Consider the following 20,393-nt stretch of genomic DNA (forward strand, 5'->3'; position numbering starts at 1 on the left):
ACTCTAGCGAGCCCATGGGTGCCCCTTCCAACTCCTTTTACGCACATGTTCTCACCCCCAAGAGCTTCTCTCCCTGCAGGTTCAGCCCTAAGTTTCCTGTAGCAGAGTGTCAGGTACTGTATCTTACTTAAAAACCAAAAAAGTACTCAGATGGTACAACAGAAAGACAAAGTAACAGCTTGAGCTGGTACCTCTTCCTGTCAGGAACCCTGAACAACGGAATTCCTGGGCAATCATACCCTTACAAACTGTGCACCCACCCCTCATGTGCCTTCTTGGCCTAATGGTGATTTTTTGGTCTGGGGTCTTCTGACAGTTTACTAGATTATTTCTCTATCTTCAAGCAGGCTGTTGGCTTTTCTCATCTTGTTGATGGTTGTAGCCTCCTTATCTTCTGTTTTCTGCTTCTTGTGTACCTGCTCCCTCTGCCAGGCTAAGCTTGGGATGAGCACTACTTAGCAACAACAAAAAAACATCAGTATGTTGTCTACATTATTCTCAGACTAAATCTAGAACATAGCGCTCTTCCAGCTACCCAGAAGAAAATCAACTCTCACAGCCAAAACCATATTGAAATGGAAATGTACAACTTGAAGCCTAAGCCTGTAGCAGATCTAGCTACTCATGCAAAGTTAGTAATGAACGAACAGTATACCAAATTACCCAACATTATGCCATAAACCCTGCATCCTGATGCTAAATTATTGACTCTGAGTAATTAATTCTATTTAAAACCTACCTATTTAAACTAAACAGCTAGTATTCCTTAACATGGTCCGTGCCAGTACAAGATAAATCTTTAGCATATGCTTAGTTTTGAGTTGTGGTAAAAGTTAGGCAGATGTTTAAGTGCATTTCCAGATAGGTGTGCTTTCCTGTCCTGGAAAGAGGAGGATCCATTCATTATTAACAGGTGGTTTAGAAGCACTAAACATTTATAGATCACTCATTACTTTACAGAGCTAAACAGCTAAAAGTATAATGCCTGCCACCACATTTATTGATCGATAACATGCATATTTTTAATGTCAAAGTACTTAGCAATTCACCTCCATCCTCTGCCTGATAACATTCAGCCAGATAATATACATGCCCACATCCCATGTCACCTTTGAAAACAGAAATCCTGATGTTAAATCTAATTTCTTGGTGCACAGTGTGCTTTTGTTCTCAGCAATAGCTGGAGCCCTTCAAGCTTGTTTTGCACCACAGATCAGGTTTGGACAGCTGCAAACTGGTTGTTTTTGTTGGGGTGGGGGCTGGAATTGTTGTGTTCTGCTTGTTTGATATTTCCTTAGTATTTTTTGTTACTCCCATACATTTGTTTATCTTTCTTTGGAGAAAGTGGAACTTTCCTAGGGAAAGCAAATCTGTTGTCCTGGGCTGTGAGACACATTTTAAACATTAATTTGATGCTGTTAGAGGACAAGGCAGAAATGTAGGGCCTTTGCCTCCTGGTGCCTGAGAGACAGGTACAGAGCAGGCTGCTCTATCAATTGTAAGCTCTGGCTGTAGCAGTGACTCTCAGAGACCCCAGGCTGCTGTGCACCTATTCCAGGGGAATTTTGCCCACTCCTTGGCATCCATGGAGCAGTGACATATCGCTGGGATAATTCCCCATCGCCTCAGCAGGGCTTTTTGTCTTGCACAGTCACCAGGCTCTGCACAGCGTGGATGGGAGCAGTCCCATTGCTGCGGTTCTGCTCCTGGTTTCCCCCCACGCTTCCTCTGCCCCTGGGGAACGCCTCGTGCCCACGCCGGGTTGCTTTTCCTCTAGCAAGGCTTTTCAGCCATTCTAGGATTGGAGCAAGAAAACAACCTACCAACAAAAACACCTTCTTAAAAAGCTTGTAGAAATTTAATTTTCCTAGAAGGTAGTCTGGAAAAAAGGTTTCTGTGAATTTATTTTACTAATTTCTATTTTTTTATTTTTTATTTCAAACCATTCAGCCCCTCAATGACTGGTAAGGTTAATAAAAATCCGGCTTCTACACAGGGCAACATCTCGAAAGTTAGTGTTATCCCTGCCTACCGCTGCTCCAGGGAGAAAGGGCTGGCAGACCTTTGCATGTTCTAGCTTTGACTCATAGGTCTGTTTTAAAAATAATGTTTATTGTGTTTTCTAATTCAAATTGAAAAAGAGAAATATTTTCTTTGCAGAATTGGTTGGACCCTGCCAAGGAAATCAAGAAGCAGATCCGAAGTAAGTTTGTTATCATTTGTGTGTTTATTCTAGGGGGTCTGGAAAACTTTAATTCGGCTGTATCCAGACCCCAGAATCTGCACAAAAATACCAACTCACCCTAAACTACTGTCTGTGTTTGCCAAGATGTTGGACCCCTGTGACGCCGAGTGGGGATGTGAGAGGCGGTGGAGGCGCCCCGCCATGCAAGCCACGTGTCATGGGCACCACCATCACTGCCCAGCCCTCTGGATCCTCTAGGCTAGTTCCTAAATCACTGGTGTAATTGCCACTCTTGGCTCTGTGCCCCCCAGCACCAGAGCCTCGGCAAGCCTCTCTCCCCATCCCCGCTGCCAGCAAGGCAGGGCGAGGGGACAGGCAGTGCAGGGATAGGACCCCCTTCTCACCACCTTCCTCCAGGAAAGCACGCTCCCCCCGGGGCAACAAAGCCTATTTCACAACTGTCTTTTGCATCCTGTCGTGAGTCTCTGGCACAGGAATTACCTGCATCTTTTAGGCATTCTACCCCATAATGAGTGCAGGCGGTTATTGAGGCTCGTAACGCGTGAACTTGCATTGCTGAAAACAACTTGACATTTGCAGAGAGGCAAAAACCTGAAGTTTAACATTATGCAACATAACCTTAGGGACTAGGCCACGTGTATAAATTATTTCTTTGCGTTACTGATATTTATATCCTGGCCAGGAGAGCTGCTTGTGCCCCGTACTGAAATACTTCACTCTCGCAAAGATAGCACCCTACCTAAAATATCTTTCCTTCCTGCATTTCAAAAGTTTGAACTTTACCCCTAAAATGACCATTTAATTCACAGAGAACCAGTCAATTTTATGCTTCACATGAATATTTTAAAAAGCTCAGTTGTTAAATTTAGCCGTCTGCTACCATTAGAAATTCAAAAACCTCTCGAAGGAAAACTGTTAAGACTGTGTCAAGCTCAAAATTTGACCTGCCTTTGTTTTTCCCCCCTCTCTTTTTAAAATTGATCAGATGTTTGTGTGTGACTTTTTTTGGCAGGAGAGCCTCAGTAAGTTTTGGTTTTCTTTGCACGTTTTGTAAATGAGCTCTTGTAGCACTTGTGCTTTCACAGCCAAATGTATCTGGTAGTTTGCATTTGTTGGGTCAGGCCTGGCCACTGAATCAGTTCCCTCTCCAAGATTGGAAGGGTTAATTTACCCTGGCTGGAAAACTTGCCCCCTTCCTGTGAGCACCCGCACCTCTCCACTGGTATTATTTTCATTAGAAGTAAGTGATCTGCAAAAAAAGTAATCAAAATCTCCCTTTTTTTAACCTCTTGAGAAGATGGATCTGGAGAGGCAGGTGCTGTAGGCCTCCATGAGTCAGGTTACTTTGATGGTCAGTACAAGTAAAGCAGCTCAGCTCCACACCGCTGATTTGAAATGCATTTAATATGTGCCCAAGCCATGAGATAGACAGTGAAAGGTTGTGACAGCAAGAGATTAACCGGGGCAGAAGAGTCTCATCCTGGACTTGACGTGGGGGACAGTTGTATTTGCAGAAGATGACAGTGATAATTTGCTTGCTTTGTACAATTCACCCCGGAAGTTTGGAACAGGACAATGGTGGAAACACACAAACATACACCACTCAGATATCTGGATTCCAGTGCAGACCACAGGGATTTCATCCCAGTGGATGAGAAATGAGGCTGTTGCTGTGTGTGCGGCCTCTGGTTCATGCCCCATTAGTTATAACCCGCTTACTAGCAGAGTGTTACGTTTCATTTAAACCCCTGTAAGTGAGGAGTGAAGGCCTCTTACTCTGATATCTGAACTGTCCATGCTATATCATAGGTTTGATTTATTTTGTGTGTGCCAGAGGAATAGATTTTTGGGCCATGGCCTCACGTTGTCATTCACAGGCTCCACTCCCACCTCGGGGCTGGTCCATTCCCCAGTGGGTCCATGCCTTATCCTCACTGCCAGCCAAATCTTCCTTCCACCTGCTTTTACAGCCCAAGAGAGTGGAAAAGGTCCTAAAATCAAGGAACCCAAAAGTCTCACCAAGAGCTGAAGTCCTCATGGTAAATATCAACGTCTTCTTGCACACTGAACCCTTTTTTCTCAGGTGTGTGTATGACCAAAGTGGATAGGGCCTTGCGTGGGATGGAATTGCCTTGTCGTCTAAATAAATACTCTCAGACACCCAATTAGGACCATGATACAGTATTTCCTGGCAAGCAGACCTGTCTAGCATGTGCGCTATCATACCAGATAGACCTTCAAACCCTATATTCTTTAGGAGGTACCATGGCTCAAGGTGCCCTGAATTGAAGGTCATGGGAAAGGCCTACCCTGTAAGGTTTATAAGAAGTCCTGTTTTTCACAGTGTTCATAAGCACTTCCTCATTACATGGCCAATATAGACTTTTCAAGAGAGATCTGTTTCTTTGTAGTTAGATTTGTACTTTGACATCAGTGCATTTCAGAAAACAGAAGTGTCGTTGCTTGGGCTTTGGTTTCTTGACTACAAAAATACTGTGATTTATGTGGTAGAGGGAGATATCCAAGGTACATCCCACAGCAGAGGCCTTGATTAAATGTCCTGGAAAATTACCATGTTGCTTGTAAGAATGTTGTGGTTTGGGGTTTTGTTACTGCTTTTTATTTGCGTTGGAGACACACACTAGCATAACCTGTCCCTCTTTTCAAAATGGATTTAATATTTACATGCTATATTCAGCTCTTCTTTTTTAATTCTTTTTGATATTCTTTCTTTACAACATTTAAAGCTAAAGCTCCAAAACAAATTTCACAAACTGTGGTGACACAAACTCATATCCATCCAATGGGCCACCTGAACTTACTGTAATAACGAAGAAAGAGTTCCCCAGTGTTATGTACTGTTTTTCAGCCGTGCTCTCTGTGTTTGTCCCTGCAGTTTGGTCTGCACAGTAATTTATGTCTGCTGGAGACAGGAGCTATGTGCTGAGGCAGCACTCTGAGAGGATGCCGTGAGCTCGTTTGGGCAGCCAGAACTCGGCACATCACCCCACCTTGGATCCCATTTGTACTCTCGCTTACAGGGTTTCCAGCACCTCTGTGTTTTGGGTTACTGGTTTTTAAAGCTTGTATAGGCTGTTTTCAGATGGTTAATTCCAGTAAACATTGGTTTTGGACTGAAGGTTTTTTTAGTATTATTAATAAATTACTGCTTCCCTTAGGGTCCTTGCTTTAGTGGAAATCTTAGTGAGAAAAGAGCCATAAAATCTGATCTAGTACTGTAATTGCGAGAGGGAAAAGCAGTATCTTCAGAGTGATGTATGGGAAAAAAGGATACTGTATCCTGTTCTTGTGAATTGCTTTGCTGGAGTATTTTTAAGTCTGCTGGTAATCGAACAGCAGGAGCATCTCCATTTGCACTCACAGTGTACTAACAGTCAATCTGTGTTCTTTTCCAGGTGGTGCTTGGCAGTTTGCGTTTAATGTGAAATTCTACCCTCCAGACCCTGCCCAGCTATCTGAAGATATTACCAGGTGTTTAAAACATTAAATACCTTTCTAGAAGGGGCTTAAAAGCTGTTTGTAGTAGCGCTTACACTCTAATTATCCAAGAAAAGGAATGCTTTGTATTCCCATTGGCTCCCCTTCTCTTAGGAGCTTATGGAAAATATGCAGTGCTTTGGCAGAAAAGACACTGTGAACAGTGTCTGTCCTCTGAGCTGAGAAAACTGTTCTGTAATTTAACCCTAAAACCCAGGTATTCCTGAGAATTGATTGTAATTTTCAAAAAGATGCCCAGTGCCCATTGCTGTCAGTGGTAACAAGTTATTATAAGTAAAACCATAACTATGAAAGCAAAGAAGTGGGATGAGAATAAAGATGCTTGTAGATTTTGTGTGTCATTCGATGAGGTAAGCTCTTGGCGTGCATGGTGGAGGGAATACAGTGGTAATGAACAGCTGCTCCCTGCTATCCAAGTCACTCAGCTCTGCAGTCTGCACCTCTGCTCTCTGGTTTTGTATTCAGATTGCAACCACAACCGAAAAAAAGCCCTCACATTGTTTCCTCCTTGGTAAAAGGCAGGAAAACTTCTGAGCCACGACAAATTTCGTGCCATCAGCAAACCATTCCCTAGCCTGTTACAACGTTTTTAACCTGTGGATATCTCAAACCTTTGTGGCTTTGTGGTCTACTTCTTGTTTTTTAAGGGTAGCATGAAGCCTTTGGCTTTGATCAGAGGTCCCCTGTGCTAGGCACTGCCCAGAGACACTGAGTGCCAAGTATTCGCACTTCAGCAGAGGTCTTCCAAAAGAAAGGATTGCTTTTTTTCATCTTGTCGCCCTCATATCTCCCCTGGGAACTCCGTGCTTTCACCACCAAGCCAATGCTCTTCACTTTTGTTTCTGTTTTCTTCTGTCTGGTGATCCCTTCCACTGCTTATCACCCTGGTTTTACCAACGTGTACTGTTTAAATGTAGTTTTGAGAAAGCTCAGCAGTTTCTGAAGAAACAACTTAGAGTTTTTTTTTAACGGCCTGTAGTTCAGCTGCACTTCAATGAACAGTATTTGGGGGTTTTAATTCTTTTTTCTCCTTAAAAAGAAGAATTATCAGGTAGCTATATGTCTTAGTGATTTATGTTACAAACCTGGTATGTGGAACGGGTAATTCTTCCTCTAGGTCACTAACCCAAGTAATAACCTATTGTATTAAGAGATCTCCATGCTGCTTTATAAAGATAAATTAGGCATTGCTACCCATAAATTAAGCAGGCATTTCTCCCCTCCCTCCCCAAATTATTGTTAGCCTTGTTAACACCTGAAAAACACTGGGCTTGGGAGTTGTCTGCAAATGAGGAGAGGAACCGAGGCCTCTTGCCGGCGCGTGGGCGATGCTCTTCGGGGGCAGCGGTGGAGGAGCCCTTTCTGAGCTGCCTTGGTGGTCCATTGCAGGTACTACCTCTGCTTGCAGCTGAGAGATGACATCGTGTCGGGTCGGCTGCCCTGTTCGTTCGTCACGCTGGCCCTGCTGGGCTCCTACACCGTGCAGTCGGAGCTCGGGGACTACGACCCCGACGAGTATGGCAGCGACTACATCAGCGAATTTCGCTTTGCCCCGAATCACACTAAAGAACTGGAGGATAAAGTGATCGAGCTGCACAAAAGCCACAGGTATGCGGAGGGCACCGGTGTGGGCTGTAGCCTGCCTTCAGGTACTGTCCTGGTGCATCAGGAAAGGTTAAAATCTGCTGCAGGAGATACTCAAGAAGAAGATTTTTTTGGGGTAAGATTTCTCTCTGTATCTTCAATTAGGGAAGAGCTTTGCAGCTTGAAAGACAACAGGATCTGCACCAGAGCTTTGGCTCTGGTAGGTACCCAGCTACCTAAGGGGGTCTGCCTGTAGTTCTGACGGACTGAAATTGTTTGCCAGCTGCTGGATCTTATTTTGGATTCTGTTTCTTTAACATTGATGCTAAAATTGGTTGGGTTTTTTTCCTTAGGGGAATGACACCTGCAGAGGCTGAGATGCATTTCCTGGAGAATGCCAAAAAATTATCAATGTATGGAGTAGATCTCCATCATGCCAAGGTAGGTACTCTAGTTCTTTCACCAGTCATCTTTCTCCTGCGTGACAGGCCTTGAATAAGCTTAGACTCCCTGAATTATTCTTCCTTGTTGTTTTGAGACGGGCATTTTGTGGGATAAATCATGTGTCAAGATGAGGAAGGGTGACTCATGGGATAAGCATAAATATATCTCAGAACTGTAACATAAATTAGCCTATAGCTTCAAAGATGTTGCACATCAACCCTTCATGTGGATTAAGCAACCAAATCCTTTGGGAAAATGGTGAATGGACAGAGGAATGAGGAAGGATATTAGAAGCTGTCCAGAGAGTGATCAATTGTCATTTCATTCAGCTGCATTTTCCAATTTAATAAGGTCAACTATGGTATCTTAACTATTTAAGTAGATCATTTCTAACACTTGAGAGAACTTTCAAGCAATTATTTAGCCGTGCTGGAAACCTAATGAGATTGTTAGCAGTGGGGAGACGGCGGCTTGTCTCTCTTCTGAAGTGTGGTCGTTGCAGTTGACTGGAAGGGCGTTAATTCTGCTGGAAACATTCTCCCATGATGAAGTGGTTTCTGTAATCATCGTCAGGTTAAGTTATGAATAAAACATGGTCATTGTTATTGTGGCTTGGGAGAGCCACCTCCCAGCCCTGTTTGGTTGTCTGGTTTTTGGTAGGGTTTTTCCCAGATAAATAATTACTGTATATTTCTTCCCTCTTCAAAGTAAGGCAAATTCATTTTACCATCTTTGAGGTTAGCAAGCTTCCTTGGCAAATGAGTGCTGAACAAAGAATCCTGAACTGTGGAGACTGCTGCTTTTTTCTGTAAAGGTCAAATTATTGTGAGTCTGGTTTTGTGCTGCAGCAGATCCTTTCAAGAACTGAGATAGATTTGCAGCTGGGATCTTGAAAAGGGCCTGCAACCATGTCCCTGGGGCATTTTGTAGGAGCTGTGCGTGTGTGTTCCGGAATTTGAGGCAATCTTTTGTGTTCTGTTAATTGCCTTCACTGAAAATGAAAAATCTGGGTACGGCTCAACGGGCAGCACTCTACCAGGAGGCGTGCTGCTGCCTTCCTTGTGTCTTGCAGATAGGCACAAAATCTTGAGGCACACTTGGGGCAAAGATAGAAAGGGATTGGTGAATGTCACTCAGTAGCTTTTTTTCAATATCTTGTGTCCAACATGAAGAAATCTGCAAAACAGCGACAAAGCGAGTTCCTGTTCTAAATACATTACTGGCTTTGCAACTGAAAATTTAACATAGCTTAGCATTAAGGCCTAAATATGTTTTTCAGTATATTGGAAAAAGTCTGTGGAATTTAAGACAGGGTGTCCTGAGGTAACCATTTCACTTTTTTTTCCTAAAAAATATTAGTATTCAGTTTTACTCTTCTGTTTTTCATGTGGAAAGACTCAGATCCAGAGAAGTTGGTAGACAAGCCAATCTCTCTCTAAAGTGATGTTCTTAATTTAAGAAGCTGCAGTGCTAACCGAATTGGATCTGTCTGTGGGTTAAGAAACCCAGCAGTAATCTTGGAAACTGAGCTGAAAGTGGGAAAAGTAGACTCTGCGTGAGAAGTAATGTTCAGTTTTAATTAGGTCTGCCAGTGAGATCTGATGGTATCGGGCTACGGGACAAGTATCTCTGTGGATGCCTTTTTGAAGTCACTCCGTGGCAGATGCCTCTATGTAAATGCCAATTCATTAAGGCTGTGCCAGTATCTTAGGTATTCAACAGATGCTGGACTTGCCAGCTGCTGTTAAAACTAGCTCTCAATTACCCAACACAAGGTTGTGATAAAAACTGTACTCAAATAGACAGATTTGTCCTCTGGGCTGTCACTGCCCTGATAAAGCCCCCCATTCGTATGCAGAATTGCAGGGACATCACAGTGAATGCAACCACATTGCTCCTGAAAAAAGCCAAATTCTTTTATTCGGGTTTCATTTTACGCCAGTAGTATCACACCGAAAAACAATCTCTGACACCAACAAGTAGCAGCAGCCGCGAATGGGCTTAGATCTGCTGCAGAGGTGGGGATGAGGGAAGAAGGCACTTCCCAACACGCTTTTGAGAACGTGTGTCAGAAGAAGGGAGCCCCTTGTACCTACAGCTATGTCTGTACGTGAGCACACCTGCATTTCAGGCATCTGCCAGGCAGTGGGATTACTGGCAATGAGACTTCCTTTTTTAGGATGTATTCACTACATTTAGACGTTACGCTTTGCTTAGGAAACTTCTAAATTTAAGTCCACTTAAAAAAATCAGCTTTGTCTCTTCTGTAGTACCTGACAATGATATCCCACAAGAGCTTAATTTAGAAAAATTCTACCTTGAAGTGGCGATAGCATCATTATTGGAATACACATCACCCATCGGTGTGTTTTCTAATACTGAAGCGACTTCGTGGCACTAATGTTATGTTGCGCCTCTGATTTGAGATTGGTTGTATTTTGTATTTAAAGCTGTACTGTGGCCTTTTCGTTATGGCAGTCCATGCGTGCCTGTGAGTTCATCTTAAGACGTCATCACATTTTACTGTGTGCCTAAAAGAGGGCTTGTTGGGAAAACGATGAACTCATTTCATGTTTATCGTAGGGTGAAATCTTCATAGCTTCTGTTGTCAGACTTTTGTCACTAAGTTACTTCAAAATAATTACCAAAGAACTCTGCTTTAAGGTGGATCCTTCTTTTCTCTGACAGTATTGGTACTTAGCTAAATAAAAACACAGAATTATACAGGCTGGTGGTGATAGCAAACAGTGAAGATTGATTTTAGACTATTTGAAGGCTTCTAAAGGAAAGAGAAGTGTATACTTCCTACTTAAAAAATGGATGTATTCTGATAAGATAGTGGCCAAATCTTTTAGAGTGCTTATGTGTCTGGCCTAGTTACCCTATCAAAAATAGGTTATAGCACAGGCAGAGTCACACACTTCTTCAAAAAGAATCTTTGTGGTTCAAATGCCCAACTCTCTGACCACTGGTCGTTTCAAATTGAAAGTACTGAGTATGGGCACAACAGTGTTTAAGAAACTAGCAAGTAAAGACAAGATGAGCAAATACACAAGAAAAAAAAATCTAGGAATTCACAAGAGTTAATCTTGGGGGTGAGTGATGCTAGGAACAGTAAATTTGTATGCTGTCCTACTTACTTTCAGGCTGGTATTTATGCTAATACCACTTTTTTTTATTATGCTAATATAATTTAGCTATATGGTTAATATCATTCTTTTAATAACAACTGAAACTTCTCCCCTCCTTTTGGAGTCTTTCTAAAATATAAGGAAACATTCACAACACTCAGTTTCTCTCACCCTGCCCAACCTTACTATTACTTGCATGAACACAGTCATTGAGCAGGGTAGCGCGCAGAAATCAGGTCACGACAGCTGATGCATTAAAACGACGGGGCTCAGGTGAAAACACAGCATACAAGAATCTGTAGTACTGGGGGATGTAAGGAGAGAAATATTCAACAAAGTGCATTGCTTGCTTTTCCAGGATTCTGAAGGAGTGGAAATTATGCTAGGAGTCTGTGCAAGTGGTCTCCTAATATATCGAGACAGACTCAGAATAAATAGATTTGCCTGGCCAAAGGTTCTGAAAATTTCCTACAAGAGGAACAACTTCTACATCAAAATCCGACCAGGGGAGGTAAGGGCATCCTGACACTCTTTAGTGAATGAACCTTTTAAAAAAAACCCACCATGTTGTCATTGATTTGTTAATTTGTCATGTCTTAAAAGCCTTTAACACTCCTCTCCATTTATGTTTTTTAATTTGTGCTGGTGTTCTTAGGAAAGATTAGGTAAATAATTAAAATACAGGTAAAATCTTCTTCGTTGTTTTTCTGTTTACATCCGTGAACTAACATAAAAAATAAATACGGCCATCTGCTTGGAAAAAGCTCATCCACATTATATGAATATTTTGGGAATTCAAGTAGCATATTGCTTATTCAGGGAGCGCTCGTCATCCACCGTCATGTGCTATATGAAATTAGGGTCTATTCATCTTACCCGCTAAGAGATGTAGACAGGCCATACCAGATTTTGTAAGTGTATCAGACTAGTACATTTGGCATCGGAGCAGAAATCCGGAGCCTGATACGAAGGAAGTCAAGCACCATCGGTTTTGGTAGGTACGTACGTGCATTAGCCCAGCCAGGCCTCCAGGAGCTCCTGCTCTGACCCTGGGGAAGGTGGTGTGGAATCTCGTACAGTGAGTGCCCTCTCGTGGCTCAGCAAACACCTGCCGCATGGGCTGGGAAGGAGATGATTCGTTTTAGGAGAAATCCCAGGAGGAGCTCAGGATCATCAGAGGCAAAGGAGTGTCTCCATTTTAAGCGCTGTTGCAATAATGGGTCTGTGGTAGATGAGAAACCCATACCCATTTTAGAGGGTGGAGCTGTATAGCAGGACAGGAATCACCTGGATGAGGACCGGCATTTCTCCCTTCCTGCAGTATGGCAGCTGGGAGTCCCGAGCCAGATGCACTGTCTTCATAAGTGATCAGGGAAATCTGCTGCCTGCCCAGCCCCAGGGCCTGGGCCTTTTTTAGGATTCTAAACCAAAATCCACAAACCTCCATCTCCTGCTTCTTAGCAGACACAGTTTTAGCAGTCGACCTCCCAGTCCTGAGTTCGATCTAACAAAACCCAGCAGATAGCCACTGCTGTTCCCAGTGCCCTCACTGAAGCCCCCCACCACTGAAGCCCTCCTGGTCTTGGTATATAGTGTCCTGTGACCAGGTTGTAGTTCCTTACGCAAAATAATCAACGCAGTCTCTTGCCACATCACATTTGATGATGATGTGAGTCACTATCCTGTGTGTTGCTTATATCATCTTTATTGTTTTGCTGTTTCCTGCCTTGTTTCTCTGTCATAGAATCACAGCATGGTTTGGGTTGGAAGGGACCTTAAAGACCATCCAGTTCCAACCCCCCTGCCATAGGCAGGGACACCTTCCACTAGACCAGGTTGCTCAAAGCCTCATCCAGCCTGGCCTTGAACACTTCCAGGGATGGGGCATCCACAGCTTCTCTGGGCAACCTGTTCCAGTGCTTCACCACCCTTTCTGTGAAGAACTTCTTCCTGTCAGCTCCCCGTAGGGATCCAGGCTCCCTTACAAGTGCCCTTCTGCCTACCTTTCCCCGGTCACAGCGACACTGTTTCACCTACTCAGCTCTCTGCATGTAGCCGTCACCGTGTTACAGCGGTTGCATCTGGAATACATAAACCTGCAGCACAACCTGGAAAGGTCTCTTAGTATCCCCAGCCGACTCTTCTCAATTACCTGTCTTTTCCTCATCCTCCCCAGGAGATAAATTAGCCAAAACCACTGTGATTTACCAACTGTAGTTCTTTCACTGTAAATCTCCTTAATCTAAGGCTGTGTGAGACCAGATCAGTCCCTGGGGACTGTCGCTCCCCTCCAGGCTATTATCAGGCTTCCCACTGTTGCTTAAACTTGTGAAGTTAAAACAACAAGGTTAAAACACTTAAATGATGTTTTTCGCAGAAGTCTCCCAAGTCTTAACCAATCTCTTTGTTACTGTAGGGCATAAAAAATCAGGGTCACCATCAAAATTTGCTGATTATCTAGGTTTTCCCTCAAAAATGATCCTCACAGGTTGCCATTATCACTCGCAGCTTCCTTCCCAGCCGGTAGTCTGTAGAATGTATGTGGTTATGTACATGAGCCTGTGCATTCACCCTTGCAGTGAGAGGCTATAGGCGGAAGAAATGAAGGTGAAGCTGTGAACACTGTCTAAAAAACGGCATCAACTACATACTCTTTCTTTTTCCTACCTAGTTTGAGCAGTTTGAAAGCACTATTGGGTTTAAGTTGCCAAATCACCGTGCTGCAAAGCGCTTATGGAAAGTGTGTGTTGAGCACCATACGTTTTTCAGGTACGTGGATTTCTTTTCCTAAAGGTGTGATGTAGGGCATGTCAGAAAAGACAAACCTCTGTCAGCAGAGACCAAACCCTTCAAGTCAAATTGCCTTTTTGATCACGAGGTATCTCCGAGCAGACAAGGAAAGGTTATCGCTTCTTCAAAACTCGGTGTGTTTCACCCAAACTATTCACGCTAGTTTGGCTAGATACCGAATGTTTAAAATCACCATATGGTTCCAGCTGATCGTTTTCTCTTTATCTGTGCCGTGATATTATCAGCTGCTATAATTCGAGACGAAGGACTCTGCTGCCCTTCTGCACGTATGCTTGTATAGGGAGAGCAGCTTATATGGAAGGTTACTGGGAGATGTGGATAAGAATTTAAAATAAAAAGAAGATTTTTTTTAATTTAATGACATATGGAAATACAGACAGTAGTCCGTAGTGTATTTTTAGTCCCCCAGAATACCCAATCCGTGGCTGTAATTTTTGTATTACTGAGGAATTTTGCAGCTTTGTTTTTTGACAATGGATACCCAAAAGGGGAGGATTTTCGATAGCGTGAATGGGTGGCCAGCCTCTAAAAATCCCTCTCAAGATGTTTGGGAGGACTGAAAAATCTCTCCTTTCTAAAACTACTGGTTCAGGCTGTCTGTACATTCATATGAAATGCAGTCTTAGCAGCAAAAGATCTAAAAAAACCCCATGAGTGTGCATTTCTTGGGTGTTCTCTGATTTTTAATGGAAAATCAATGTCTAAAGCATAAACTCCATAGCAGGAGAATGGCTTCTTCAGCAAACTCCCATAGCCAAAACACAGAAGGTGGGAAGGCTCTAACCTGAAAGATGTCTGTGTCCCTGTGAATGAACACTGCCTGGCATTCACTGGAAATCTGTTCCGGCCCTGTCCTCAGCGTAGCAGCACCACGTTAAATTTGAAGTATGAAGAGATACATCTGTATTTCAGCCCAGATCAGGGTCCTTGATACAAGGAACACCTTATTTTTAGTTTTGGTGATTAGGAAATAATAAATCTGGTTTTCATGAAGGAAGGGACTGAGTGATTCTTGTCCGTTAGGAAGAACTCAGCTCTTCGCATGCGTTGGCTGAGCCGTTTTGTCATGCCGTAAGAGGGGAACCCTTTGACTCCCTTGTAGCCACAGACCTGTGAGGCACAGGTTGCGATGGAGAACGATACCCAACAGTCGCCTTCTCTCCTCTGCAGAAATAGTGGCCTGATTTTTGGAGAGGGAGTAACGGGTGCACTGCTTGTTGTGTTTTAGGCTCCTGCTGCCAGAAGCACCTCCAAAGAAGTTCCTCACGCTGGGCTCCAAGTTTCGCTACAGCGGCCGGACGCAGGCGCAGACGAGAAGAGCCAGCGCCCTCATAGACCGTCCCGCACCTTACTTCGAGCGCTCTTCTAGTAAACGTTACACCATGTCTCGCAGCTTAGATGGGGGTAAGGTCCTCTAACTGGCTTTGCCAGAAGTTATCATCACGGTGGTCACTGCTTTAGATTAGATATAAACCTCTCGTCATCTCGTCTCCTTGAGCTTCGGCAGAGTGGAGGCTGTGAGTACCTGCACGTTCACTGCAGTGGTAGGGGAGGATGCAGAGAAATACTGTGCTAAATGTACTGCTGTGGTTCTTACAAAGTGTTTGCCTGGAGGAGGGCCTTGGGACCCCACTCTTTGTCGAGACCCTCTCCTTGGCCTCACATCTGCGAAGCACTTCTCCGCTTTGGGGAAGGACGAGGCACCTGGGCCTGCTTGCCCGAGCAAGTCGGGCTTCAGTGCTTTTTCAGGGTTTGCGTGAGTAACTGTTCAGGTTTTGGTTTAACTTGGCTTTTTTTCCTGTGTAGGTTTTTCATTTAAGTTTAAGTTACAATTTATAAATGCATTCTTTCCCTTGACTGAGTAATAACACTTGCTTCCTATAACCTCGTGGCCGAGTTGGATAGGCGCTAGCAGGCTTTCTCCATACGTTACTTGTGAAGTCGTGAGATGGAGAGTAACATAAGCGAGTGTACAGTATGTCCTTCCTGCTCCTCTCTTACTCCGTGGCTTATGGATCTCACAGTGCGCTGCCGCCTTAGGTTAAACCAGCTTGTGGTTCAGGGTCTCAGCTACTTCATCGGCTGTTGCTGCTCTCAGCTGTTGACTGCAGCCAGATGTAGTTTATTTTTGTGGAAAAAAAGAGTGAGACTTAATGGAGAGTTGCTGCAGTTTTTTTAAAAAAGGTGAATTCTCCTGCAGAATATCCCAAACAAATTGCAATGAGTATAGCTGATGCTGGGGAAGGGGAGAAGCTTTGATTGAAAAGTACTAGTCACAGGTTTTTTCTCCCCCTAAAGGTGCTGCTTGTCATTAATTATTTTGAAATCTTCTAATTCTGATGCGCTTCTTGCTCGTTACCAAGCAACTGGTGACCTGACTGCTGTGCATGTGTCTGAAAGCAGAAATTATCCTCCTGCGTTGTTTGTAACATCTAAACGAGATGTCTCCCTCTGCTCCCTCTGCTCCCACCCGCCTCCCAAGCTCGCTCCCCAGAGACACGATACCTGAAACGCTTTTCCCCAGCGTTTGTTAGACTGCACAGGGTTTTCATGGTGTTCATTTGCCTAAGTGCAAGTGGGAAAAAGAGGGTTTTTTTTTAACTAACACTGATGGTTTCTTCACCAGTGTTGTTACGGTAATGCAGACGTGGCTGTGACGTTCTGCCTCGCAATGACCCTGTGATCCCAGCCCTGTCGCTTCCCATAGTGCAAGTAATTCAAACTATAAGTTTGAATAGTTCTATTGACTTAGAAGTTAGTTACACAGTAGCCGAGAGCAGGGTCTGGGTATATACTAAAGTTTTCATTACATTCTGTCTGTAAATTTAGTATTTGATTCAAAAGCATTTACATATATTTAAGTTTGCTGAATTATCGAACTTTTGCATCCTAAAATATTCTGGTTTCGTCCACTGAATGGAATCCCACCACTTCCCAGAATTTTTTAGGATAGCATGCTCACTCCACTGGCAGACTTAATGCTCAGCAATGCAGAGATCCCATTTCTTCATTCTTAGGTATTATGCCCGTGTTACATCCACACTGGCATTTCCTGCATTACTTATCACGCATTTGGTCTGCGTTGTCGTATTCTGACAGACGAAAAAATCTCTTCCACCCCCACGGCTGATGTCATGGCTGGTTCTCCTTCTGTTTCCTGCCTGATAACTCTGCCAATGCGTTGATTTCTTTTTCTGATGTTTTACTACAGTAGCGCTTTAAAGGGCTTGCTGGCATTTAACAACTGTGTAATGCGCACATTAGCTACGGTAATGTGTGTATACACATCCGTAATATATGTTTATGCATATAAAAGCTACAAGCTTTATTTCAAGTAAACAGTTTGTTTAAATGTATGCACACGCTTCTGGTTTCCTGGAACATGACATAGTTGTGTTTTCAGCAATATCTCAAATGTTTTACTAACCCGGCTTTTTAATTTTATGCAGCTTCTCAGCAAAAGCTATTTCAGACTTTCCCTCTTTAAATATTTGCTTTTAGCATCAGTGAATGAAAACCATGAAATGTACATGAAGGATTCTGTGTCTGCTGCAGAGGTTGGTACTGGCCAGTACGCCACAACAAAGGGCATCTCTCAGACCAACTTGATAACCACTGTGACTCCAGAGAAAAAGGCAGAAGAGGAGAAAGACGATGAAGAGGGCAAAAAGAAAAGAGCAGAGGAAGTCACCCCGGTCTCGGCAATACGCCATGACACCAAGGTAGAGTTTTTGTATTAAACTGACCTGCCTGGAGAGCGCTCGGAGAAACGCAGAAGTGTTAGGGAGGGGGGGGAGGAGATACCTAGTGCCCTGAAAGGAAACGAGAATATACACAGTTGTATGTATGCCTATATACTTGTCTTGAATAAGTAATTTTATAGTCCTTTCACATTTCATACGATGTTGTAAAAGGTAGTTCCTGCCTCAGACTGTTTTTTGAAATCCATTTAATGGTCAGCACAGTGTTTTTCACATAGCATTCAAAAGCTGTTTAGGAAATACCCAAAAGCAGCCTGGCAGTGCGTATTTTTCTCCTTTGGTCATCGGTCATTTTGACTCCGTGGGCACTGTGGTTTTTATTTTTTGACAAGGCAACAAAACAGTTGTGTGTTCTTGTATGTAGCTCTGTGCTTTAAACTATCGTGTTTTTCTCACTTCTCCTAACACTGTTTTCTTGCATGTATTTCAATAAGCATTTTTCTCTATTAACCTTGGGGTATTAATATACTATTATAAGCTTTTTTCCCTGGCTTACAAAAACATTTGCTTCCCACATTTGAAGTTTTGTATTGAGGAAAAATGGGTTTGTTGATGATTCTTTACTCAGTTGTTAAATTCAGTTTGTCCCTCACCATCTCCAATCCCACCACCACCACGTACACACATGGCTGTGCGTTGTATCTACTGAGTTATTAGGACAGTTACATCAAACAGGGGAACAGGGAAGATACTGGATTTCAGAGATTGACGGTGAAGAGAAATAATGTAGAATCAGAAAAGATTGGGTGTAAAATGTCCTCTGTTTCTTTGACACTGAGGAGAAGAAAACAGAATATGAAATAGTGAATCTGGGATGTCATTCAAAAACGTGTACTATGGAATGCACTTGCTAAACAAGTAAGATTCACCCTCTTCATTTATGAGGAAAAACTTGGGCGTGTGCCTTTACACCCACAAAACTGTCATGCATGCAAATGTTAGAACCTGAACCTTATCATAAAAGTCCACGATGAGTTGCACAGCTAAAGGATCAAGTCCTCAGAAAGAGTTGCAATTAAGGTACCAAAAATTAGAAACAAACTGGATTACTGAAAACTGCAGATGAGAAAAGGTTTTCTTTTGAAAGGGTGCACTGTAACTGTTGCATTAGGAAGAGAATCTCTGTAAAGTTTAACAATTGACTTACTGAAAATCTGTCATGGAGAAACACTGATGAAAATCAAGTATGTAGAAAATACCCAAAGAAACTAATTCTGTTCTAAGTGTGTGTTAATTTAGGTCAGTGGAGAGATCAGCTGCATTTCAAAGATCATCTCTGCTTTATACATGGCTAGAAATAGTCAAAGGTATTTTTAGGAGAGTATTTTGATGGTACTTCAACATGCACAATTGAATGATTTTTACCCCCCCGCTCGAGGTGAGTTCTGTTTAAACCATCCATTAACAGAGCTTCAGGTCTGCAGACCTATAGAGAGCTCAGTCCTGCTTCTGCTGGACCTAAAGCTAATAGCTTTGTCATTCATCATAAAGAGAACAGGGTCTCGAGAAACACAGAACGGATTTGAAATCACATTTCTGTTTAAGGGTATATAAATTTTATAGGTAGGTTTTTTTCCACTAAGACATTTTTCCTTTGTTTTATCCCTGTGTATTGAAGTACCAAAAGTTATACTAAATATTAACAATGCAAAGATGTCAGTAAGTGAACAGTCTGTATTAGCAAAGAATAAATTTACTTTGGCTTTTTTGCCTTTACAGTGTAAAGGGAAATTCTGTGTACTTAGCTCACATGAACTCCTGCGAGTCCATCAGCATTAAAATTTGACTTGAGCTTACTGCGTTAAGCCCCTAAGGAAGACATTTAGAAGCGGTTTGGCTTTGGTTGCTTAATTTGGAAATACGAATTGCCTGAAATGACAGATTGATTTTTTAACTGTTTTGGTTAGGGAAGAGAAAGAAGCAAAATATTCAGGGGAGAAGGAGCTCTTCCCTGTAAGAATTTGGCTTAAATCCCAATCCTGCCATTAATATACCTGGTGCAGATTAGGCTCAGTAGCTAGCATTCATGCAATCTGTGTCTGAAAATTGGATCCCACTTGTTGGCTCAGATTTGGTGCCAGCCTGTACAGGCACATGCTGTTTTGACTTTGAAGTCACTTTGCTCTTGGTAGCGGGGAGTGGCAGTGGGGTTGAGATGCCATTTTAGCTTCTCGGGGAGATGCGAGGTGGATGGAGCAGCTCAGGCACTTAGGGTTTGGTCATGGAGACACTTTGCCACTTCAGCTAAGTGCACCGAGTCGGCTTTGGCCAAAACGTCTCCCATCCATCAGCATCGTGGCAGGTCTTGTTGTACTGAGGTATTTTGGTGGTGATAGTGGTTGTTGTCCTTGAAAAGAGCAGTCATGGCTGCCTGCAGGGAGCATGTTAGGTGATGATCATCCCTCCTGCTAATCCTGCGTCCTATCAATTGTTTGTCCCTGAATGACCATAAAGATTTGTTGAACGCCCTACAACCGGCATACCACAGCCAATCCAGCGTGTTGGTAGCCAGTATTCTTTGCATTGTGGGAAAATCTGTAGCAAAAGCTTTTTTTACCTCTTTGCTATGGTCACTTTTCAGCTGTGAGGCAATGTGGCTGTGTGGGACATGGACCTCTTTCGGGTCTGCCCCCCTTCAGATCCCTGGCGAGAGAGCAGGGGGTCTGCCTAGCTGAAAAACCCTGAGCTCCCTTCTTTCGGTGGGATGCTAAAGCAGCGGGGCACAGTGTAGAGGGGCAGCAGGGCACATGGGCCCCCCCAGACAAAAACGTGTTGCGTTTATGTTTAGGACCTAGTTTTGGGGTTTTTTTTAAATATATTTATAATGTTGTAATTCAAGAATTTGGGCACATAGAATTTAAAAATCCTTGGGACTTTAATGATTACTGCTGAGGTTGTCCAGGGCATAGAAGGGAAGCATCTGGCCCCCACTGGGTC

General features: G+C 43.2%; 1 protein-coding gene across 1 annotated transcript in view; it reads left to right on the top strand.

The window, feature by feature from the left end:
* Positions 1-17,417, top strand: part of LOC104505061 (band 4.1-like protein 3) — a gene marked incomplete at its 3' end in the record, with an annotated part of 43,831 nt that extends 26,414 nt beyond the window's left edge. Inside the window, exons 4-11 of the mRNA XM_010149009.1 lie at positions 2,161-2,203; positions 5,623-5,698; positions 7,115-7,333; positions 7,663-7,750; positions 11,243-11,395; positions 13,556-13,653; positions 14,924-15,099; positions 17,197-17,417. Coding sequence (XP_010147311.1) covers positions 2,161-2,203; positions 5,623-5,698; positions 7,115-7,333; positions 7,663-7,750; positions 11,243-11,395; positions 13,556-13,653; positions 14,924-15,099; positions 17,197-17,417 — 1,074 coding nt within the window. The remainder of the gene's footprint in view (positions 1-2,160; positions 2,204-5,622; positions 5,699-7,114; positions 7,334-7,662; positions 7,751-11,242; positions 11,396-13,555; positions 13,654-14,923; positions 15,100-17,196) is intronic.
* Positions 17,418-20,393: the final 2,976 nt, after the last annotated feature.

The sequence above is a fragment of the Eurypyga helias genome, unplaced genomic scaffold, assembly GCF_000690775.1.
Source record: "Eurypyga helias isolate BGI_N326 unplaced genomic scaffold, ASM69077v1 scaffold18523, whole genome shotgun sequence".
NCBI lineage: Eukaryota > Metazoa > Chordata > Aves > Eurypygiformes > Eurypygidae > Eurypyga > Eurypyga helias.